The sequence below is a fragment of the Protopterus annectens genome, chromosome 11.part0, assembly GCF_019279795.1.
Source record: "Protopterus annectens isolate FY-2018-M chromosome 11.part0, PAN1.0, whole genome shotgun sequence".
Classification (NCBI taxonomy): Eukaryota; Metazoa; Chordata; order Ceratodontiformes; family Protopteridae; genus Protopterus; species Protopterus annectens.
The window spans coordinates 265,600,699-265,626,994 of NC_056745.1; the positions used below are offsets into that span (position 1 = coordinate 265,600,699).

The following is a 26,296-nucleotide window of genomic DNA, read 5'->3' on the forward strand; positions in this document are numbered from 1 at the left end:
TATCTATCAGGTTTTCTGGAAGCAGGAGGTAAAGAGTCAGGGGCCATGCTAGATTCCAAAAAGGCATCATCAACAATGTCCAGTACAGGAGGTATTAGCTAAAGGCCTATGCTGGGGCAGGGGTAAGAAATCCGTAAGCCTCTTTTTAGAATCAGAGAAATCCTGACTTTCCCGAAGCTCCCTGAGAGTATGCAAGGTTTCACCAAAAGAGAAATCCTCTTGGGGGGGGGGGGGGAGATAGAGTTCTCAGCAGCAGAATCCTCATAGGTAGATAAGGGTAAATCCTGGTCATCAGAGGAAACAGAAATTTCAGAATCCTGGTCAGAAGTATAATAAGCACACTCAGTCCTAGGTCTCTTAGAGGGGGAAGGTTGTCTTCCCCCGATTAAAGTAATAAGGTCTTCAGTCATTCTTATCATTTGTTCTTTAGGCATAGTGGCCTGACCATGTGGCGTCAGTTTTCTACACATGGTTCGAGTTTTAGGCCTTGAAGAAGAAGATGGCGCCGGTTTAATATGCAAGGCAGTAGGCCTGAATACACCCTCAGAAGCCGGTGCCTGCACAGCGGCTCCGAACCCATCCAAGGTACAGACATCTGCAGGTTCCACAGTTGAAGCAACTTGCGGCATACCAGACTCCAAATGGGTCTCAGTAGAGGCCTGCGAATCTGAAGTAGCGCGTATCAGGGGCTACAAAAGCACCTCACTGAGTACCGGCGAACTGGGTGGCCTGTCTCTGTCTTTATCTTTGCGTTTCTTCGGAATGTCGGTAGTCGGATGGCTTACCGAAGACGTATCAGAATAATTGAACAGAGCACCAAAAAAATTTGAAGCGCAAATATACAGACGACGGATAGTTTGTGGTTTAAATAAGGCACAAACCAACAGCGAGTTAAGTCGTGGTCAGGGCCTAGGCAAGAAATACAGTACAAATGAAAATCTTTATGAGGTATTTGCTTTCCACAAGAAATGCAATTATTTACTTTTACTGACATCGGCTTAGAGCAAGCAAAAGTTTCCCCAACGGGGTACTTAGCTTTTAGTTGAAGACTTCTGTTCTAAAACTTGAAAATGAAAATTTCAGGAGTCAGCCGACCGGCACTTGCAAACTGCTTCTGCTTCGGGCACCACACGGCAAGAAAGACTGATGTAATGACGTCGGCTGCATGTTTTATACCCCTGACATCATGGAAGAAGAGTTACTATAGTTACATTTTAGGTGTTCTTACATCCATATTGTGGCCAGACAATTTTGTCATGACATTTTCCCAATTGTTTTTCCATTGAGACATTATCTTAACAGTTATTGTTTTTCATTGATACTACTGGGTTGTTGGTTGGGATCCCAATCGTGGGGGAGTACTGTTCCTTGGCCCCCCCCTTTTTTTTTCTTCTCACTTGGGGGACTACACTACAAGTGCTCATGTTATCAGGTTTATTTATTCTTATTTTTTCTGGTTCTTCACAGCCTTCAGAATATTAGGCTCTATTTGACTCTTGACATACAATTATCACTTTTATTGTTGTAGGACTCTGACTCAGGTGGGACTTAGATTTTGACACAGTGATAGTCAGTGATTTGCTGTGATTGTCTAATCTAACTTGTGCATAGGCCTAGATTTCTTTGTAGAACAGATTATAATGGCCTATGTTTATTGTTTGATCATAGGCTGATATTGTCATTGTTCTGGTTGCTTTTGAGAGCAATTGATCTGGGTTATTGGTGATATATCTTGTATGTTCTTTAATTTTGGCCAAGTTATTTACTGCGTGGTTTGCTTTTTTACAATTATATTTTCTGTTTGGCTGTGAACAACCATGGATATGTGTCAGCTGTTACGGGGCTTGGCCTCCGATCGTGATGATTTGGCCATTTTTGGCTTAAACACCGATAACTCTGGGGAATTTGGGTGTTCTGTCTCACCTTCTGAGGACACTCGTGAGGCACTATTCTCACAACTTAATAAGAGCATGCGGACATTACGCAGCAATGTCTGGCATTGTAAATTATTTAAGGCGTATTTGGCCAAGAACATTACCCCCACCCCCCGTGGTCTCAGGATACATACCCAACCATTAGTAAATAATCCTGATGAGATTTTGTTAAAAGAATGGGCTGATGCTCAGCATAAGGCCACAATGAGCTTTGTCCATATTTTGATTGCACACTATGAACGTACTATCGATTCTGACATTGGCAAAGTCACCAAATTCTGTGAGGAACTCAAATTTGATGGCCAACCTGGTTGCAATTCTGGCTTTAAAACTTTAACCAATGATTTATTACAGTTGGAACAACTCAAGGATAGGAAAAGGAAGAAATTCCTTAGGGACCTGTCTGATTATGAACATGGGGACCCATTTACCAAGGACAAGTCAAAGCGGGTTAGGTTTTCACAGCAATCACAAAATACTATCAGGAGGAAATCCCCACGTTCTCTTCTCAAAAAGGCACCATCCCCTGGGCCTGAACCCACTGGGGATGAGTCTTCATCTAGTTACGAACCAAATGCCTCTGGTGTTACAGGCTCACCAGCTCACAAACGCTCCAACAACATTATCCCTTTAGCCCCAAATGGAGAACGGGTGGGAGGAAACACAAGCAGGACGACTATTTGCAGACCCTGATACAGTTGATCACCAAGAAACAATACATGTTTGTAATATTTCTTCCTATACCCTCTCTGATGTCGAACTCAAGGTATTTAAGGCCTTTCATATATCCCCGTTTTTTTTGTCTCTGAGGACAGTTTGGTGGATGACGTTTTGAGTTTTTGTAGAAAATTAAATTTGAAATTGTTTTTTCATGATAACGAAACTAGTGTTTCAGCACAAGAATTTAGATATCACAACTCAACATTTATGCCACCAATGAATCATACTGTATCTCTTGTTTCAGAAATCCGTTATCAAGGATTTGCATTTTCATGCCAAAGACAGTAGGTTAAAGCCTAATAATACAACCAGGATGAAAATGGAGGCGATTTCAAATATGGCTAATAGTCATCAACTTGTCATACTTATGGCCGACAAGGGGGGGGTGCTGTTGTTATGCAGGACTGTGCACAATATGACATGGAGGCTAAAAGACAACTTTTGGATGCTAGATATTACTCACATTTGGTTACTGACCCCACTCAGTCATTCAAAATGACAAATGTTTGCTCTCAGCTAAAGATGAGAGCATAATCAGTCAAAATACTTTACGACATCTTACTGTACATGAACCGGCCACACAACACATATTTTTTGCCAAATATTCATAAGGATGTTAACAACCCTCCTGGTAGGCAGAATGTTGCAGGCAGAAAATCATTAACTGAACCTCTCTCTATATATCTAACCAGATATCTTAACCCCTTCTCAAATGGGTACGTCCTCATATCCAAGCTACCACAGAATTCTTATGGGTTATTTCTGAAACACAGCTAAAGATGAGGGCATAATCAGTCAAAATACTTTACGACATCTTACTGTAGATGAACCGGCCACGCAATACATATATTTTTTGCCAAAAATTCATAAGGATGTTAACAACCCTCCTGGTAGGCCGATTGTTGCAGGCAGAAAATCATTAACTGAACCTCTCTCTATATATCTAACCAGATATCTTAAGCCCTTCTCAAATGGGTACGTTCAAGTATCCAAGATACCACAGAATTCTTAAGGGTTATTTCTGATACACAATTGGAACCAGGTTGGTTTCTGTGCACATGATGTTAAAGCTCTATACACAAATATCCCTCATTGGGCTGGCATTGATACACTTGACTATTGGTTAACATGATCAGAACTATATCCACCTGGTTTCAACACTTTTCTTATCATTCTTTGTGAAGATACTCTTACCAAGAATGTCTTTTTTTATCAAGGTGAATGCTATCTTCAAAATAAGGGTACTGCTATGGGGGCTTCTTTTGCTCCCATTTATGCCGATTTATTTATGGCTTATTTTGAGGAATATACAATCTATGATCGTTCTCACAACCTTTACCGTGACGAAATAGACTCTGGAGGAGATATTTGGATGACTGCTGGATGGTGTGGAGGTCTGATGTTGAATACCTACATGAGTTTCTCAACTATCTTAATGAGAATAAATGGGGTATTGAGTTTGCAGTCAACTATGACCTTAACATCATGTTTTTGGATGTTAGTATTACTAGGAACATTGACCATACTTTGTCCCCCACAGTACATCGCAAATTCCCCCAATATAATTCACTCCACCATGCCTCCAGCTTTCATCCTCCTCACATTTGCTGTAATATCCCAAAATCCCAATTTATACGTGGTAAACGCATCTGTTCTGATGAACAGGCTTACAGTCTATACAAGCATGATCTTATCACCAGATTCAAGGATAGGGGATAGGATACTGGTTCCATATATAATGCTGCATGCCATTTTGATGGCTTAGAGAGGTCCAACTTGCTACAATATAAAACACAAAAATTGTACTGATGATTCAGTCATTCGTTTTTTGACTACTTATGGCCACAACACTAATTCATAGTGCTCATCATCACTTGAATATTTTGTTGGCGGACTCTACATTATCTACAATTTTCCATCCAGATGTCCTTTCACTTACAAGAAAGACAGAAATTTGGGTTCTCTCTCTAACCACTATAAACACTTTTTACCATCTAAATTGCCCTTATCGCAAACCACCTTTTTAGTTGACAGATTAATTGGCTGTTTCCCTTGTGGACATTGCTCCTTCTGTACCAAACTTAAAGCCACCTCTTTCGGCAGTAAAAACACCAGTCAGGTTTTTGACATAGGTTTTTTTGCCAACTGCCAATCTGATTGGGTTGTGTATCTTGCTACATGTCACTGTTCCTCCTTTTACGTGGGGCAAACTTCCCGTCCGGTTAAATTTAAAATAGGTGAACACTTTAATGAGATCAGACACCACAAACCAACTAATGCACTTTACAAACGTACTTTGGTACATCCAAGTGCGTCACCTAATTTCATTATTATTGACAAAATCACTGCACGTAGATCAAACAAAATGGGCTGGCATGATATACTGAATAGGAAAGAATAAAAATGGATCATCAAACTAGGTGGTTTATTTCCCCCTGGTCTTAATGAGCACTTGTGATTATTTATCATGTGACTATGTGTGTATTATATAAATGGGTATTGCATTTATTTCCTTTACACTGATGAAGGCATTGTTAATTTGGCCAAAACCGGTTTGATTTATACTCATTTTTATATGTAGTTTATACTACATTCAAATAAAGGATCCTTGGTGCTACAGCTGATGAATTTACTGTGTTTTGGAATCTATTTATATTGAGTCCTTGCAGCCGCCATATTTGCAGAGGCCGTTTTTTTGGTCACGGAAGAAGAGACAGCAACCGACGCAGGACTCAAGACTTTGTTAATCAGGCCGACTGAGGGCTACCTGCAAGCAGATAACCCAAATGTAATGACTACAACAGTGAAACATGAAGAACATCTTATGTGGTAAGAAGTTCAATGTATTGTAGCACTTTACGTGAGAGTGTCGACAAAATTTTGCTTTAAGTGAAAGTGGAGCAGCTAAAGTGCAGTTTGAAGTTGACAACAATGAAATCTTGATAACAAATCAAGCAAAATAATCAAATTCTCAAAGTCCAAAAGATGAGTTAAAATGGGCTACATAAAAAAAAATCCTCAGATGTTTATTTAGGAAAAATCTAGAAGTCAATGGTAACTACACAAATGAATGACATTAACATTACTGTTATGTTAAGAAGGCAAACTGGGAACATTTTTACTCCTGAAATATGCAGTTTGTATTAAAAAACTTGACCCCCATCACCAAAATGAAATGGATAATTAATGACATTCAAAGGATAAGAATCAGAGGCAACAGACATCAGTCTGACAACTGTTCTGACAGCTGAAAATGGTGCTCTACATCCACGTAGCTGATGTGATGCAAACAAAAGATCCTGACAAAGGTCCACAACATCCAGCTTTAAACAGAACAGCATACCCCAGATGGACCCATGTCTCCTGATACTACCAAAAGAGTGAACAGACCAGATGAAAACCATCTCAGATATCTATAGAGTTGATATCGGAATGAAGAGCAGTATCAGATGAAAATTTGAAAAAATAAATACTCTAATTGCTCTACTAATTTCTGTATTTAAAAAAATTCTGTTTACTGAATATGTAAATCTTGACCCCCTCAATGAAGTGCAAAGGATAATCACAGCAGCCTGAAAGATGAAGAGTCAAAACATAATAAATGATCAAAGCAAACAACGTACTTTGTGGCAGACAAGTCTGCCGGCTGTTGAATACACCAATATGCCTGCACAGCTGGTCCAGTATGTACAATGGGGATCAAGATAACACACTCAGTCAACATAGATCCTGAATGGAACCTCTTCCTTCTGCCAAACTAACTTAAGAGTCTTGAAGAAAAACAGTCTTGCCTGTCTAAAATGCTGAGAACAATGGTAGGAAATAAGTCTTCAGTCACATACAGCACTTCACAAGAAAAAAGCAAGGCTGCTGACACACAAAAAAAAAAAAAACAGAAGCAGGCAACAGTTCAGCACTGACAAACATGGTAAGATTTCTATCAAGACACTGGATGAGGATCGATAACAGATGGCAGACCATTCCTGACAACAGGAATAGGCTATCACTCATATCAACTTATACAGATTAAGGGAGTATAAATTACAAAAGGTGTTGAAAAGAACTGCAAACTGCAGAGTAAATTAGAGGCCTGTGTTAAGACAGCTTTACAGCCAACATACTGGCTCAAAAAACGTCAACAAGAGTCTCAAAACCTCCAGGAGAAGAAACTTCCTAAATTCTTAATTATACAAAAAATCCATTAAGTTCCTTCAGCCACATTAAAAGAACTTCTTCAAAGTTGTTTGCCCCATGACTGGAATTTGGCAGGTGAATCTTTGGCCAACACTACATACAGTGCTACATCAGCTTCTGTAAACATATGGGGTCAGATCCTACTGCTGCATGAAAAAAACAAATAGCCAAGTTACCGAACCACCGACAGTCACCATTTTGCTAAGTCAGTCTAAAACTGTCAACAACCATACAATCCCAGTGATTCTGAATCCCAGGCCCAAGTGTAACATATGCTAACAGCAGACCTACAAACATTCAGGATAATGTTAAACTGTAATCTGTAGGTGAGCATTCCTTTAAAAAACCAACAGCCCTAAACATCAGTATTCTACAATGAAGAAAGCAGGAAATATCCCGGAGTAAGCACACTATGCCCTGATTCAAACGCTCTCCAATTATGCCCAAACATTACTTTTTTCCCCATCTTAAAGACTGTAAATGTTGAAATTAAAGACTGCACACCAGTCATTGATACACACATATTAATGGTTGCAGTAAAGTTTGTCTAACAAGCTTTTAATTGACAGTTTACCGCTGCCTATTTTGTCAAAAAAACATACATCCGATAGCTGGAAATGTCACAGGTAAGAGCATAGACTGCTCCTGTGTTCTGTACGCTGTAGCTGGGTGAAGACAGGTGTAGTTCTCTGCTATTGCCAAAAGTTTTGGAAATCCTAAAAGCTTTGGCATCATGTGTATGAGTACATGTGCGCAAGTGTTTGTGGTTAGAGTTATGGAAAGGAAGGGGACAAATTTAGTACTGTGTGTTTATTAAGTGATGGGAGTATTTCTGGGTTAGTGTAAAGAGTAATGGCTAGGTTAGGTGACTAGTGTTTTGTGCATTTGTTGGTGTAAGCAAGGTTTATGTCGGTCTTGTGCAGTGCAACTATCAGGGACTGAGTTTTTGGAAAAGTAATGTGTACAGTTGTTGGTTACAGGACAGCAACGGGGTTAGGGTTAGCACACAAGTAAGGTGATACAAAACCTTTTCCCCAACAAATTATTTCCTGAAAGTATTTAGTCATCTGTCCCCCCCCCACAAATGAGTAACTGCAAAAATAAAACTGTTGTTCTCTTTGGGGATTTTTTTAAGTGAGCTGCGACATGCAGTAATTGATGTAATGTGCATCAATGTTTCTGCATATTAATTTCAAGGAATATGCATACAATTAGATATTGACATATGTATTTATGCATGCAATGTGTTTTGCTGAACATTCAAAATAGGACCATGAACTGAAGGTGTACATGTACTATCGAAAGCTTAAAAGAGGGAAACAAAGAATATGAAAACAGGTTACAATTACTTAATGCAATCAAAAGCATTTTTGGGGTGGGGGGCTTCTGCACTCTATTCTCTAAAATACATTAACTGAAAGACTGCATTTCTTTCTCTACAGTCTTTTCCTCTTACTCCAGGTTACATGTTTTGCCCCAGAAAAGGTAAAACAATAAAAATAGCTACATAATTCAACAAAAGTAGCTACTGCTAAATGTCCACATACAGAACTGTATCTAAATGCATCGGAGTATGTACAAAGCATAACATAACAGTACAAGTAATGCAACGGTCACAGGTTGAAGCTGGTCAAAGCATATGCCCTACAAATGCTACTGTAAAGTACAGCTCTGTAAGAACTTACCATAACAGTAGATGTCCTAGTCATCATTGTTGCACAATTCCAATACTATTGGGTTATCCTGCTAAGGTAAACTGATGTCTATCTGGAGTACTAAAGCAGAAAAAGTCCATACAGCCATACGTCCAACATATGACCTAAGCCTGTGGACATAAGCCGATGTATCAGCACAACATCCTTAGACCATCTCTAAGCCAGGAGACCTGGAGACACCTGAGGAAAAGAACTAGCAAAAGATTAAGGTCAGCTAAAAGGAGGAAAGCTTGGAAGTGGTTCCCTTCTCAGTTCACAAGTTTTTGTAAGACAAACATTGGAAAAAGTTAAAGTGGGTGGGAAGGAATACTGCAACAGGAATCTGTAGGACATCTTCTGTTATGGTAAGCTCTTACATGACTGTACTACTCACTTCCTTAGATCGCTGTTGCAGTACTCATATACTACTGAGTGATTTCCAAAGCTGAAAAGTTAGAAAAAAAGAATGAACCAGGAACAGGGAAGTTCTCAATTACTCCAGCCAGCTCAAATCTAGCAAAAAAAAAAAAGCTCTAGATCTAGAGAAAGCACTGACCGGGTAATGCTTCATGAAAACTGTGCAGATGACCATGTAGTCGTCTCTAAAAACAGTCCTGGAATCAATTCTTGTGTAAAAGGCTCCAGAAGAAGAAACTGCTCTATTGGAATGCACCTTAACCAGAGAGGTTAAGAATTTCCCATGATGGAAATAATGAAATGGATTTTGAAATCCAGTTGGCAATTGTTTTTGCTTGCAGACAGGATTATCCAACTTGGTTTCCTGGAAAGAAATAAAAGTTGGTCTGTCTTCCTAATGTCTTTTATATTGTCCATAAAACAAAATAACAATCTGATGAAAATAGGACACTAACAAAATAAAGCTTTCAGGGTTACCTTCCTCAGTATTATAAAACTATCCTCCTTTTATACACAATTTCAAAAAACACACACGACACAGCCATCCAACAGAATCAATTAAATAATTCACTATAAGTTTTAAAAAAAGTCTTTTTATATTCACATCATTTGTCTCAAGTATGCAACAATCATTTAATAGCATAACAGAGGCAAAATAATACCCAAAACATAATGGTTTTATAAAAATATCAAATCCAGAATAAAATTATTCATATTTTTACTTATAATGTTTCTGTTTCGCCACTAATATTGGCTTTACGGTTACCATATTATTAAGGCTGGGTAATTAATCTGCCTCTAGCCTGGTGATCCATCTATATTCTGCCATCATTATCTTATTAATATCGCCTTCTCTTAGGGTCTTATGTATCACTCCCTAAGACTTTAAATTTAAAACAATGTGAAGGATCATGTTCCATCATATGTTTGGGCTATGGTGTTAGTAGCTACCCCCTCCTTACCTCCGATTTGTGCTCTATTATATGGTCCCTGAGGTGCCTAGAACATTTACCAACATAAAACCTTGTACATGCCATACAGGTTGCTAAATACACTATAGCCACTGTATTACATGTGGCCTGATGCTTCATCTCATATGTAACATTAGTTATTGGATGTTGAAAAAACAATTTACTACAAATATTTGCACAGCAGCTGCAATTATAACAGGGGACAGTACCAGGTTTATGTTACTGGAATCAGTAAATCAACATCAAAATCCTTATAGCATAATTGTTGCTTAAGACTATTACTGTTTCTATAAAGAACTGTTGGTCTAATACCAAATAGGGTTACTAATTTGAGTGAAGACTTAAGTATTTGCCAATTCTTTTGTATTATTGCTTCCACCTGTCTTGTCATAACATTATATGTGGTGGCATACCTCAGTATGTTGGAAGGACTATCAGTTCTTCTCCCTGATTATAGTCACTAAAATGTGGGGGTGCTATCATGTCTCTATCTCTTAGAACACTACTCGTGTCTAATATCTGCTTCTCATTATACCCTCGATTTACAAATTCCTTTCATACAATTTGCATTTGTTCTCTACATCTTACCTCCTCAGTATTCAATCTACTAATTCTCATAAATTGACTTTGTTATTCTTTTAAATATGTCTAGCATGCATACTATTTATATACGTATATTTATTTACTTGAACGTTTTTTTCTATGTACACAAGTTTTCCTAGATGGAGAGGTGGCATAGATTCTATAGAACCTTGGTAGCAAAGACAGTAAAATAGGAGGTAGAGGTGCACCTTTTTGGCAGGAGAAGGTGGGATACCTCTGAAGGCTGGAGTTTCCTTCCAAGTCATTTTGCAGACTTGTTGAATAAAATAACCCAAATATCTGAAGGGAAGAGTTTCCAGGCTGAAAGGGACAGTCAGCCTTTTTGATAGGGGATGGGGAGGACCGAGTAGGAAAGGAAACACAAATGAACAGAAAGACATGCATATGGAGAATTTCACCCTGGGCCTCCGCTGAAAATTGGCTTTGTTCCAAGTTGGACTTTCTCGATAAACAAATGTTAAATGAATAAATAAAAATAAATAAAGAGAGGTGGCAGAGGGTATTCAGGCTGATTGGTCTGGAAAACAGGATTTCCCAGATTTGGAGTCTCTAGTAGGTTTATCCTGACATCATTTCCTTGACACTTTCTTGCCCTTCTGTGCGGACTTTGTGCATTTATGAACAAAGGAAGTGGCCTTCACAGGATAATTCCTTTCATACCTGGGAATGAAGGAGAGAAAAAATTGCTTGAAATCTTGTATAATTCTTCCTTTCTTCTGTAAAGATTTGAACAGGTCTGCCATTCCAGGGCCACAGAGTAGTCCCTGTTAAGGGGAGAGCCCATCAACTTAGCTTTGGGTATCCTCAGAAAGGGACTGTGAACAAAGCCATGCAAATCTGATGACAGATCCAATAGTAGCCTCCCTGGAAGAAGCTTCCACTGCACCACAGCTACATTTAACGATATTTCTGGCCACTTGAGTAACCTGACCCACCACAGAAAGAGCCCGTTTAGTTTCAGAAACCTCAAGGTCAGTCAGAATCTTGTTCAACTCAACAAGAAAAGGCAACATATATTTTGCCATTTGGGTTTGATATTTCAGTGCCCTGAAAACTAGAGTGACAGAAGTGTACACCTTCTTTCCATATCTGCCCACGGCCCTCCTGTATCTGTCTGAAGGTAAAACATTAACAGCAGGTAACAATTTGCGAAGCTCGTTTGTGGAGACTGAAAACACAGAAAGGTATGCCAAAGAATTTTTATATATGAATTTTAAACAGTGTGGCACTTTGTAAAACTGATCAGGCCTCTTAAGGACCAATGGTTGGGAGTCAGACAAATAAATGGATGCAAAGGCATCAAGAAAAGCCTCCAAAACTAAAGAAACAGGTGCTGGCATAGAAGCTTCTACCACCGCCGAATTGTAATATCGCCTCTGCACATCATAAACTTTGCTCGATTCGCATTCAAAATGCTGAATCACTTTTGTGATAGCTTCCAGCAGGAGATTCAAAGGATAATGTGCCTGTCATCTGTAGCCAACTATCCTGGGAATGAATCAGAGAAGAACATGCTACGGATTGTTCATAAAAATCACATTCTTCCTCAGAAGAGAATTCATGTTGTCTCTTTGGGTGGGGGAGGGGTGGAGGAAGAGATTAAGTTGAAAGAAAGAAAGAAAAGTAGGAAGGAGATTTGAGAAACAAAATGATAATATAGTCACTGTAAAAATCCGCTCCTTTTCTTGAGATGTCTGAGATGGAGAAATATTTGTCTTTTTTCTTATGGGGTGACATCTGCTTTTACAAAACCTGGCAGATCCAATCCCTGGCACACCTCAAAAAACAAGGCACCTCTCCCCTAACTAGAATTTGAGGTAGGCTTTCCAGTCCCTCAGAAATAATAAGCCTGCTTCCCCCTTTCTCAGCTGTTTGGTCTAATCAGTCTTATTGGACATGTTAGAATCAGATGCCATACTGGTCTCCAGCGGGATCATAATACTGCAAGTTTGAGAAATGATCGGGCATACTGCGAGTTCCTGCAATACTTCAATGGGTATGCCCGAGTCCAAATGGGTAGACTGTTTCGGGTATAACCTTTTGAATTTTAGAAGTGAGTGGTATGTCAGATGCTGATGATTCGTCCACTTTGGATTGGGTGAATTTCGTCAAGTACTGGGTCTCTAAAACAGTTTAGTGAGGAAAAATATGTGCATAGGGTTTTTAGGACAAAATGACTGAAATTTGACAAATCCCATAGCCGAGTTCAGCCCCAAAACAAAAACACTGGGTGTGGAGGTCCTTATAAGGCATATGCCTACTACAAATCACACTTCCCTCTCTTAGTTGGCATCTAACATATTTAAACGCCAAAGTACAAGAAAAAAGGAAGGCTCCCCAACAGGGCACTTATCCAAATAAGCTAAAGTAGAGGCAACACCAAAGGACATATGAGGAAACAAACAGGCAAGACAGACGTAAGAGCAGTATTAGGACTAGCAGCAAGTCTGTAGATCTTTCTCTCATATGTCCTCTTATGTACCCTTATGTCAACAGGCGTAGGTCATAAATCAGACTTATGGCCATATAGAGGTTTTTTTTGGCTTTGGTACCCTAGATGGATGTCAGGTTACCTTGGCGAGATAACCCAATAATACTGGAATACTGCAACAGTGATCTAAGGAAGGCCATTCACTATTACTTGAGTATATTCACACCGATGCACCATGTTCATTATAATCATGACTACTGCAGGAATTCAAAACAAGGTAGCATATCTAAAAGTGTGCACAGAATTATAAATGAAAACGATGGTTGATCTACAGCTCTAAAGCTTGACACGTATCACATTCAAACAAACTTAAGCCTTCTAACGCTGGAAAAAAAAATAAGGCAACACCTGCCGTAGTAATAAATGTTTGGGATTAACTGGAGACCCTCCAAGCTGTTAAGACTGACAGTAGGCTGAAGCACATTCCCTACAAGCTTGTTGTTAGAAATCAGTGTTAAGTGTTTTGCTACAGATATCATTGTTTAATGAGTAATCATGGTTTTCTTGCTCCGAAGGAAGCAACTAGAAATAGATTTGGCATTTATCTTTTTATCCTTAGAAGCACTTGCTGTGGAGAGTTTGGAAGGAATGCACAAAGATCACCCCGATTCCATGCTACTAAGGAGTTCACCAGCACTGCTAGAATATGAGGCAATCTACAGCAAAACACTGGAATCTGTGACGCAGCAAAACAAGACAATCTATGCTATCATCCCTTGACAACACACCGTTTTACTGTATACAGGAACACCTTTCTGTGCAGTACCTACTTGTGAGAAAGACAGAGAAATACTTCTTTCCACTTGAAGTGCCTGGCACTGTGTTCTTTTGACTTGGAGAATGGATATTTTCCTTGTGCTTTTCTCCCTCTGACAGCCAATCATCTGCACCTACTACTGATCTTGAGCTCATTTTGTTCCTAGTTATAATAGCTTGCTTCAGCAACGGTTTTGGGTGGCAAGATACGATTACAGGGGCTGCCATCCAGGTAGCCATGGAAGATTGAGTTATTGTTGTAGTGCCTTAACCTTATCTTTGGTGGCTGATGTGCGTTTGCAAGAGGGCTTGTAATTCCTTCCCAGATGAATGCACCTGCACCCAAACATATCCAATGAAAGGCATCAAATGCATGGTATAGCAGTGTCAACTGAACATCCCTAACCCACTGCACTGCATGCTGGACCACCTCAGTTTCCACCTGCAGCTCAAATCTCTTCTTCCTTTTCAGCTTCTCCGGAGCCTGGGGTCACCAGATAATTCCAGGTCATATGGGTAAAAGTAGGAGCTTTAATTTTCTATTCTAAGCAGCTGACTTGGGATATAGACTGCAAGATTAAGTCTGACTTGACTACTGATCCTAGATGATCACTACCAGCCTACACAACTAGTATAAAGTGTGTGCTCCCTTGTTTATATACCACATCATTACAGTAAATTCTGTCAAAAACTACAGAGTTCCAGGATGAAGAACCAACAAATGATTTCAGGGCCAAAAGGATAGCTAACATGTCTTACACACACACAAACATTTCCTCTTCGGATATGTAGACTTAGTTTTCTGTACTTGCAGCTATTGATAGCAGGCTTCCCAAGTGTAATTCAAATAATATGTAGCTAATTTCTTGTTTATAAGACGAAAGAGGTATAGAAGACCTGCCAAGTTCCCTACTGTAGCTTCTTTGTTAGTGATGGCAGAAGAGGAAGACCAAGCTCTACTGGATGTTCACTCTGGTTCCTAAGTTTCTCGCACACAAAATAACATTACACACATGAACCCTGCAAGAGGAAACATTAGGATTATGGAGAAAGGGTATCACTATCAAGAGGAACATTTTGGCTGTTGAATAAGCTTCCTCTTTCTTTCACTGAAACAGTTAATCACCATTTAAACCCTGTATTGTGGGCCATAGCTATTAATACAAGCTTGTGCTTAATATAACTTCTACAAATCTGTTTAGAAAGGCACTAGATGCGATTTCTGTACAGGTTCATGAGTTAATGCTAAGCTTATGTCTGAAGAGACGAAGATGTTCCGGAATAATAACCTTGTATGGACACAGACTAGTGACTAGTTTCCACTGGACACGGGACCATTTGTGCTAGTATCAGACAAGAGTTTGTGGTTACTCATCCTATCAAGGTTAACATTGAAAGTAGTCCAAGAGGTACTTTGCTTGATGTGCAGATGGAGTCCATTTTAAAGATGGGGAAGAAGTTTAGTAAGAAATCCATTACACTAGCAGATTTTGTTGAGCTTACAACAGAAGTTTAGGTGTTCAGATCAGATGTCTGTTACGAAGGTGAATAAACCAAAGGAAGCACAGGTCTTCAACATTAGTGAAATGTTAAGCAAAACATTACCGCTCAAGACCCGAATGAGACACAGTAAAGGAAAAGGACATTTTAACCTGTCAAAACTGGCATCAGTGCCTTAAACCAGAGACTTAGGTTACATTCTAAAATGGGGCACTACAACCAATGATTGGTTTAATAAGGGAAGAGTAGTGAAGGACAAGGACACCCTTAAACATAAATGAATTTCCCTGATAGATAAAGCTGTTCAAGACAGGATTTCCTAACCACAGCCAAGACATCATTTTCAAAACAGTGCTTATTGTTTACAGAGGAACCCAGGTCTCTAACAACACAGCCTGTTTGGAAGTGGGAGCCAGTAAGGTGATAACAGAAGGGGTAGGGGCTTTACAGAAGCTATGCCTGCCTATGTCAAAGTGCTGAAAACATAGTTTAATCTGTCGAAGTGCACGGCACAAGGCCTCCACATAGCTTGCTCATCTTAGGCAAACATTCAAGTAAAGGTAAATATGGATTACTTTTACTAGCATGAGAAGAAATATTGTGGCTTTATAAAAGTGAAGAAAACTCTGAGCCCTAAGAAAGACTAAAAGGCACAGCAGTAAACAGAAATGGGTGTTTTCCAAGTTGAAACTTGGAAATCTAAGGGATGCCTAAACTGGACTGTGAGGGTATGCAACACACTTGACCAGTCACTCAAAATGCATCTTGTCAAAAGGAGAAGAAAGACCATCTGCAGAGTCAACAACTTGAACTTGCTTTTCCAAATTTGTTAGATTTGCGAAGTTTACAACTGATGCCCTCCATTTCTTTCTTTGTAATACACATCATCCTTGTAGACTTTTTTTCTACCTTTGGAAAGCACAACTGTATTTTTCTACCTTTGGAAAGCACAATTGTATAAATGATATTTAACAGTAAAACAAGGAAAGACAAGTGTAATCAGCAAATCATAATATTTGGATTTTCCCACCTTGTTTCTCATGTCTGGAAACTGTCCCTTCTCCCGCTGACAAATGATCCTCGTCTCATGCCTGTGAATGTACTGACATTGGTTGCACAAGATTACCATATTGATCTATCACTGTACACTTTCAGTTTTCAGGACTGAAAGCCTCTCATGGAAAACATACTTTGCCTCAGAGTCAGAGATTACATCATGCAAGAAAGTCTTACTTAATGACCGATTACCAGGGTAGTGGACTTGGACCTATTTGGCCAATTCCAGCCACAGCTCAGAGAAACTACAAAAACTGTAAAGAGTATATTAGTGCAGACAAGCTTGGAGGCAAGTAAAATACAATTTCAACCCGGTGATTACGCGTTTTCTTTTTTTATCACTGTACATCCTGTGAGGATGCATCAACTTCTTCCTTTCCATCACTGTGCACTTACTGCTTACAAATCTGTCTTCTGTGAATTTAATAATGAAAATCTCTTGATGTAAAGACTGATGAATAACAAAACTGGAAATATCATGCTCTAAATTCTACATTTGCCTAATTTTTCTTAAAATCAATTAACGTACACAATGAGATTATCACATTACCTTGGAATGTTGTTCTTTTAATTTTGCAACCACAGCAGGATCTTCCTTTTTGCTAACTATTAGCAATCTGAACATCTGTTCTCTGAATTTACTCATTATAAGTTCCAAAGCAGACTGATGTTCCTCTAATGAAGTTCGCAACTCTGAAAAAATACAGTTTTTAAATAAGTAAGTTCTTTAGTGTATTGCATTAAATTTTAAAAAAGGTAGCAGCAATTCTGCAAATTCACAACCAATATACCTTCTTACTTTGTTCATAAACACTTTCTGGCTACTTCATGTGAAAATTCTGTTGATCCCATTAAACATGCAACTCCATTTAAGCTTTTTCTTTCCTCTCTAAACCAACTCAGTTCCTGCCACCCAAAATGCATACTCCCAAGCTGCCTCATACACTGCTAAAGGACACTTTTTCTAAAACTGACTTTCTGCCCACAAAGAAGTGAAATTCATGTCTTTAGTGCAGTATCACGACCTACTCTGTGTGTGTGTGTGTGTGTGTGGGGGGGGGGGGGGCATATTGCATACCTTTACAATTGTGACTCTTAATTCATCAATGTTGCCTGCAGTCAAATCCTGACCCAACTCTTTACTAACTAGGACAATCTCCAAAGAAGTGCTCAATGAATAAAGGTTTGGATTACTGCACTGAAGTTCTTTGAGGCTACTTCATATAGGTCAGAAATCCTACCGCTCATCCTTCCTTTTCCTAACATTAATATCTAAACCTCTTACTTAATCTAGCTCACCTCCGATATGTTCACTACCTGCACATGTTCTACTACAATGTCAAAACAAACACCATTACATTCTCTAGATGAATACATAACCACATGTAAGTTGTTACCCTGACTAAAATGTCAGACAGTTCTTTAAAAAACCTTTGCAGTTTTTTTACTCAAAGCAAGACCTTGTCACCTTTCTAGAATAGTTTTAGAAAGGATTCTCTACCCCCTCACTGATGAGTGAAATGAAAGATAGCCTCTTTTTCTCTAATGTGCACAGTGTATAACTGTCTGAACCACACATTGCCATCAGACTACCTTTCAGTCCCCTGAATGGTTCTAATGAGAAAGGTGAAACACCCATCTGTATTTAGGTTTCCTATTCATGGGACTGCAGTGGTGAGAAAAACGTTCCTTTTCCAGGCTGTCCTCCCCAGTCCCATCAGGAGTCACAGTCAGTTATCTACTGTCATCAAGACCATCAAGGGAGGTGTAGTTTTGGCAATTTTCTTCAGAGGGACCACTGTATATGGCTATGGCTTTTCCACATGTCTGAGAGGATGCTTATCCACTACTGTGACAGCCTTCATAGATAAGCCACTGTAGACAGTACCATGTATTTTGAACATGTCTTTTGGTCTTGCTCTACCTTCTCATCACTTTGTGGCCATTGTGTCTCTGTGAATTCCACTCATGCGAAACCCCAAATGAATTTCTAGCAAACATTTACTTTCTTATGTAAAAGAAAAGCATGTAACATTTTTGAACTTAAATAAGCTTTACTACAACTTTCTAAGTATGTACAATCAACCTTGCTTGATACACAAAATAAACATGCTGAAAGTCTTTAGGTGCAAAGACCCTTTCACAAGGATGTTACTTTCTGATTTCATAAAAATATCTGAAAACCCAAATTACACAAGATAATTACAATCCACTTCTAGACTTATTTTTTCTACTATCTACTGATCATCAGGATTTGCTATGAATCAATCCGCCTTTACCCTGTAGGTCAAAGTCAATCATATATGGCTGCAGTCATGACTGTTTTCTCCTTAACAGAGTTTAACCCTACCCCCTGGTGGGTGACATGGGATCTGTGTCACTGTAAGGGAATCCTATGCTCTCCCCATGTTTGTGTATGCTCTTTATAGACTGGCAGACACACACACGCACACATTATATATATATATATATATATATATATATATATATATATATATACATATATATATATATATATATATATACACATATACATATACATATACATACATACAGACACATATACACACACACCGCTACCATCACTGGCTTTGGATTGCCAAGCCCAGGCCCTTAGCTCTACAGCAACTGAGAAAGTGCAAGTCTCAGTTTGCATGGCGGCACTTGACCAAAAAAACCAAACACTTCTCTCCACCCATTGTTGGGTGAGTCAGTGTATGACGCTCGCTCCCATCCTTTGCTGTCTGGCTCTTCCACTGCCAAAGCTGTTTCCAGGTAATCTGTGTTATACCCATCAGGGCTGTATCCCAAAACCAGGGGGCACAATTTCTATAATTACTGACAAAAAAAGCCAATACTGAACAACAAAGTATGCATAAAGGAAATATAACCAAGGGATCAAACATCAAATGGATACATACATAAAGGAAGCCTCCAAGTCCACATCATCTAAGACCTACATTTGTTCAAGCAGGAACAGTAAAGCTGAAGATAAATGGCTGCTACTTATAACACTTCACAGGCAAATAAGCCCCAATACTATTTACTGACTACAAAGTATTCCTCCTAAACATAAACAGGACTTGCACTTTACAGGAGAAAAAAAAAACTGAAAACAGTGCATACCAAACAAACATTGGCACAGTCAACATGATGAACGAAGATATGAATAATGGATGTCAAATGTGTTGAGACACATTAAGTAAAAGGGTGCAGAACGCAACAGTCACACAGATCAGAAACTACGTGAGGATCACAATCACATATTGCTTAGTTATTTCCAGTTCACTTACATGCAATAACATCACATTCTTACTGAATATATAAAAAAAATTCCTTCTGGCACACACCCAATATCTTAGTGCTACAGTGCAGATGCAGATTTAAGAGGATGACAATCAGAAAGTACTTGTAAAATAATTCTAATCTACACCTTTTTGGGTCTGCATAGAAAGTTTTTCTGTACAAGGAGTAACATCTGAGGCCCCCTCCAATGTTGTTTTACTGTTATATCGACATGGCATTATTTCATCCTTCTTCCTTGAAGAGTACTTTCTGATGGCACTACTGACACAAATATACAGTCTTGACAAGCTGATAATGGCAGTTATGAGCAACTGTGTAAATACGGCAAATGTCATTATCTGGTAGAAAAACTGAAAATGGATACAAGTTCTATGCTCTAAGCTTCTTTGGGAATTTAATCAAAGATGAATAGTTAGTTTGGCTACTGGTTGAAGAATCATAGCTTTAATAAGTCCAGTAGTTAATAGCCATTGTCAGTGTAACATGTCTTGCCTTACCTTTATTTTCCTGTTGCAGTTCTCTTATTTGCCTGTTTTCTTGCTGGATTCCCATCACCAGGGTGGATCGTGGTCGATGTCGTGCCACTTCATTCAGTTCCTGGATTTCCTCTTGGTACTAGCAACAATGAGGGCATATGTCTTAAGTAAAACTTGTCTACACAATGTGAGACAACTATCATTACTAAAACAAACAGTTATGTGCAATCCGAGACATGCAAAGTAAAGAGACTGGCACATAATCTGGGTATAATGGATAAATCACTAAGTAGCCAGTTATAAATTCTTATTTTGTTTAGTTTTACAAACTAGTTTAAGAAAACAGAGACGAGATGGATACCCAGCATTCTTTTTCAAGCTCTCAGAGTAAATCATTACTTACGGGTGTAATCTCTTTAAGAGGCTTTTTTCTCAAGCCTTTGGAGGTTCTGGCTCACTGCTAGGCAGGGTTGATAAGGATGTTCTGGCGAAGTAACCAATTCACAGTGCAGAAACTCTCCGATTTTAAAGCATGCAAACCTTAGATATGGACTACCTACACACAGTCCAGTTTTTGAATGTGTAACAAAATGTCTAACTTCAGCCAAAAGTTATACAAAGGGGAAGATACGTCTCTCAGGAAACACATACCTAGAATGAGTTCCTGCTAGGCCTTTTCTCATTTCTCTCAGGAAAAATACTCCACAAGAATACAGCCATTACCAATGCACTATATTCTATCACCCTGTGATGTAGGACAAATCAACAAGGTAAGACATTAGCTTCCATTCAGTCTAAAGCCTAGTGATACAAGAAGCTTCAGTCTGCTAATGTACTTCAACAAATGTCCCATGGTCAGATTGCAACAATGAACATAGACTAAACAGGAATATATAAAGTTACTGAAGTCTTGGCAATACAAAGGGGAAAGCTTATACTGTGAAGTTATTTGAAGGATTCAGAAACCTATGGCTATGCTGAGCACTTTGCACAAATGTATTACCATATTCATTCTTTTTTCCTGTCCTCATAGTAACTCATTATTTAAAGGTAAACTATCAAGCTATGAATCAAAAGGCCCAGCTGAGACCTCCACAAACCTCTCCTTTAGGATGGTCATAGCAAAGGTTATGACTAGAGCTCATCTAAACAATCCTGCATTGGTTTGTGATCGACAGTGTAGTAACTTGTAAGAGAAATTTTTATTTGAATTTATATTTGATTTTTTGCACACAGTTTTTCACTGTTTGTAGGAAAAAGGGATAGCTTGCAGAATTTTCACTGTTAGTTATTAGAAAGGGATAGGTTTTAGACCGGCAAACTCTAGCCATCTCAAGGGGCCTTGTTAGCAATAAATTCTTACAGACTGCAGAGAGGACAATCCAGAGCTTATCTAAACAATTCTATCTTGGTTTGTGATTTATCTTTACTGTTAAAAAGAGGTGCGACTGCAAGCAATAGGGAATGATGTAAAGGAATTCTAGCTTGTGCGTGACTTTCGTAACTTGGACAGTGAGAGCAACTTTACTGCACTTAATTTATTATTTAGGTGCATATTGTGTGATTTTTCTATCCGCGGTGGTGCAGTGGTAGCGTTGTTGCGTCACAGCAAGTGGTTCTCCCGTTCGATTCTCAGCTAGAGTGCGGGGAGTGCCTTCTGTGTGGCATCTGCATGTCCTCCCCGTGGTTGGGTGGGCATTCGAAAGACATGCGTAAATGGGCGTGTCTTCGATGAAGGTTGAACACTGAGCTGGCACCTCAGCGTTTGTGAAAAATCTACTGCCAATCATTAGCAGACCGGAGTTCCGCTGTGGCGACTACTAACCGGGAAAGGCCGAAAGACAAACATTGTGTGATTTTTCTCTTAGAAGTTGATTTAAGTTCTCTTTGAATTATGTGGTAAAAGACTTTGATTAGGCTTTTCTTTTAGAATTTTGTTTATTCAATTGCAGTTGAATATGGATTCCTTAAATAAGCATGCCATTAATGATTTGCTAAAGCACAAATATCTTGTACAGTGTAATAGATACTATGTATATTTAAAGGTAACACCTGGTAATACTAATGATCTGTGTTCCTTATGTCAAACATTAGTTGACTTGCTTACCATTATTAGTAGTAAATCTCGACTTACTGATGATGACTGCAGTAGTGCGATTGGCATGACTTGTAGAACTGTTGTTAGCCTAGTACCTACCTATGAACCTATCTGCCCAAAGGCATTTATAAGCCTAGCCAGAATGTGTTGCCTTTCGCCGCCCCCTTAGATTAGTTCCCTGTGCCTCTGTCCAGCAGAGCCATTGGAGTGATCCATGGGGTAAACTTTGTTTCCCATCCACTCGCCAAGGTTTCTCGAAGAGGGTTAGCGAGGAGCTCTGCCTAATGTAGATTGGAATCTTCTTCCAGAGCATGGGAAGTCTCTGGGACAGGAATCTATCCCTCCAACATGTCCTATTTATTGTTGTGCTGAGGTTTAGATCCCTGGAGCATGTGGCTCGAGGGGATATGGTTTTCTTTAGGTGGAGCATGTCCATCAATTCTGGGTTGAACATGGCCTTGTATGTCAGGCAGAGATCACCCCTGAGTAGGTGGTATGCAACCGAGTACAGCTGGAGTTCCTTCAGTCGAGCTGCATAGGGCATCTGCTTGAGGCCAGTGATCCTCTTGGTGAGGTACCTCTGTGGTCTTTCCAGTTGTTGCAGGTGTCTTGTAAGGTACATCCCAAATGGGGCATTGTACTCTATGATGGGTCTGATGAGTGATGAACAGAGGGGCCCAATGACCTCTTTCGATCTGGATGCAAACCCTTTTATGCTCAGGTGGGCCACACAGGATTTTCTAACCACTTTGGCAATGTGATTATTAAAGGAGAGGTTACCATCTACTTGGGTCCCCAGATCCCTTATTACATCTTCCGTATTTAGGGTGCTACCACCTATGTGGTAGTTTGTGGGTACTTTGTTTTTTTCCAAAGGGGATGGCTATGCACTTTTTGGCATTTAGCTTGAGGCCATGGTTTTGACACCAGGTATCTGTCTCAGTGAGACCCTTCTGGAGGATGTCTGTGTAAACTGGAGAGTCAATTATAGCCCCTAGTTGTCGTCTGCGAACTTGGTCAGCCATAGTCCTCCTGTGCTTGCCTGTACCACTGAGAAGTATAGGTCGAACAGGAGGGGTCCTAGGACTGAGCCCTGGGCAACACCACTTGTAACCGGTTTAGAGTCAGACCTAGCTCTCGCAACTCTTACCATGTGGGTTCTGTCCGTGAGCCAGTTGGCAACCCATCTCGTGACGTAGGGGTTTATGTTCAGGCTGGTGAGCTTGTCTATAATACTTGAGTGGGGAATGGTGTCATATGTTACATATATTAATGACTGGACTGATAAGATAAATAATGGTAGGCAAAGAGTAAACAGAACACATTTAGGAAAGGATGTGTCTATTGGGATCTACTTCAGTACACTGAATTTATATAAGATCGAAATGTATAATAATCAAGACGAGAAAATCGAAAAGGCAAAACAGCAAATGGTCACAAACCCAAAATGTACATCGAAAAATCTGTGGATATTGCAGATTTTTTTTAACCTTGTAGCTTTATAAATGGAGATTGTTGTACAGTGAGGATCTGGAAAATCACCCTTTTCCCCACTGCAGTGCGATCTCAGAGTTGGTATACATAATTTGCAGGGAGAGAGGTGCAGGGGGCAAAAACGTAAAATAAGGTTGTGAAGGTAAGTAGAATAGCACTTTTACTGAAAGGTTTGTCAGTAGAGACATGGTTCATGTACGGTGCAGACGTTCATGTACATCGCAGTGTAGTTTGAAGGGACAGTTTTCTATTTGTGTTGAGTTTACTTACAGATGTGAAACTGTGACGGACTGAACGGGTGTGTTTCAATGTTGCATGTTTTGGGTTTGTGACAGTTCGCAGTTTTGCATTTTCAATGTTATGCATTTTAATCTTATGCAGATCTATCGTCTGTAAAGATCACTCTACCCCTATGAAACAAGCCAATGCCACTGACAACTTTGGAATTATGGATACAAGCAATCTGAGTATTCAGATAATATAGAAAAAGAAAGCACATAATACATAATAAAAAGTTATGTAACATACTGACTACATGGAATGATAACATTTTTCTATCAAAAGACTTTCAGTCTACAGAAATAGGCATAGTTTTTTCCAAAACAGAAAGTAGACAAAAAAGAGGCAATGGGCAGGGAAAAAAAGAAATCAAATTTGAACATTGAAGGATTGAAAAACATTACTGTAAGAAAAAAAGAGGAGAAAGAGGCAGACACACTGACATGGTTCAAGCTGCGAATGTACAAAGCCAGCTGGATGAGAATTGTGCATCTGTAAATGTAACAAGCAATGAAAACAGTGGGATTAATAAGACTAAATAGTAATGATGATCATTGCTTTTTACCAACTGATAGCGTAGTAAACACCTATGAACCTAACGACCACAAGGGCCTTTTTAAGCCTAGCCATGCATCCCAAATTTCTGATGAGCTCTGATACACTTGGTAAGTGTAAGCATGGGTCTTTGAGATGACCATTTACAGGTTACCTCAAGTTTGCATCAGAGACGCAGGTGCCAAACCTGGGCTGAATTTCCCGTTTCCTATCCAATTGTCCAAGTTGCACTTGAATTGGATTAGGGAGGAACTCTGCTTCACATGGATGGGGAGCCTGTTCCATAGACAGGGTTATCTCTGGGATACATACCTATCTCTCCAGGAGGTCCTACTTACATCACAGGCAAGGTTTAAATCTTTAGAACAGGTAATTCTGGTACTGTTTGTTTTGTGGATATGCAGGAGGTCCAGAGTGGGTTCTTACAATGCCCTGTATGCCAGGCATAGACCTCCCCTCAAAAGCCTGTAAGAGACAGAGCACAGGGATAGTGCCTTGAGGCGGTCTGCATAGGACACATTACTTATGCCCTGTACTCTTAGTGAGGAACCTCTGTGGATGTTGCAGTTGTTGGATATTCCTGGTTAGGTACATACCAAAGGGGGCACTGTACTCAGTGATAGGTCTGATGAATGCAGACTGCAGTGGAACAATGACTCCCTTGGACTTGGATGTCATACCTTTGTTTATAAGTTGCGCAACACAGAATGATTTCCTCACCACTGTAGACACGTGATGATCAAAGGCTAGATTACTATCTGTGTGTCCTTAAGTCCACAACTACTGGGTCAACTCTAAGGGGTGTGTTGTCAATATGATAGTTAGCAGTGATGGATGACTTCCTAAAGGATACGATTATGCATTTCCTGGCGTTTAGTTTTAGTCCATGGCTCTGACACCAGTTGTTTTTCTGTGTCAGCCCCTCCTGGAGAACATTTGTGTCAGTGTGAGATTCAATGACGGCTCCTAATTTGCAATCCTCTGCAAATTTAGTTAGCCAGAGACCACATTGACACTGGCTTTGAAGTAAATGCCAAAAAGGAGCGGTCCAAGGACTGATCCCTGAGGGACTCCACTTGTGAATGACCTCTTTGTAGAGGTGGACTTCCCAATTCTAACTTCATGGGTCCTGTCTGTGAGCCAGTTGGCTATCCACTAGGTGACATACGGGTTTGTACCAAACTTCTTGCGTTTGTCAACAATGCCTGAGTGGGGTATCGTGTCAAATGCCTTGTCTAAGTCAAGGTAGGCAGTGTGAGCAATTTTGCCTTCATCCATTGGTTTGGTGACTTTCTCACAGAAGTCCATCAGGTTGAGTAAGCATGATCTGCTCTTTACGAAACCAAACTGGGTTGGGTCCAGTGTCTGGAGGTTTACTACATCTCTACTGATCATCTCCATCATAATTCTTTCCATGGCTTTACATACAAGACTAGTGAGACGTATGGGTCTGTAGTTTTCAGGGTCTGGAGATGGCCCACCTTTGTGCAGAGGGATGACTGTTGCCTTTCTCCACTTATGAGGCACGAAGCCTGTTTGGAGGCTACAGTAAAATAGTAATTCCAGAGGCCCTGGCAAGTCTTGTTTCATGCTATTTAGAAGGCATCCTGGAATATTGTCTAGGCCCATTGATGCAACGTTCTTGGTCTTAGAGAAAGAGCATTAAGGACCTGTTCCCTAGTGATAGTAGGGGGGAGTTATACTTGACATTTCCTGAGGGAAGGCTGAGGAGGAGAGAGGAGTAAAGCTGGA

The 26,296-nt window shown here is 39.7% G+C and overlaps 1 protein-coding gene across 6 annotated transcripts in view; it reads right to left on the reverse strand.

Moving 5' to 3' along the window:
* The window catches only part of FGFR1OP2 (FGFR1 oncogene partner 2), a 196,595-nt gene that overhangs the window by 23,905 nt on the left and 146,394 nt on the right, over positions 1–26,296 (reverse strand). For all 6 annotated transcript variants that reach the window (XM_044087734.1, XM_044087732.1, XM_044087730.1 and 3 more), the window contains 2 exons: positions 20,140–20,257; positions 16,887–17,029 (listed from right to left, as the gene is read on the reverse strand). In XM_044087734.1, coding sequence (XP_043943669.1) covers positions 16,887–17,029; positions 20,140–20,257 — 261 coding nt within the window. The remainder of the gene's footprint in view (positions 1–16,886; positions 17,030–20,139; positions 20,258–26,296) is intronic.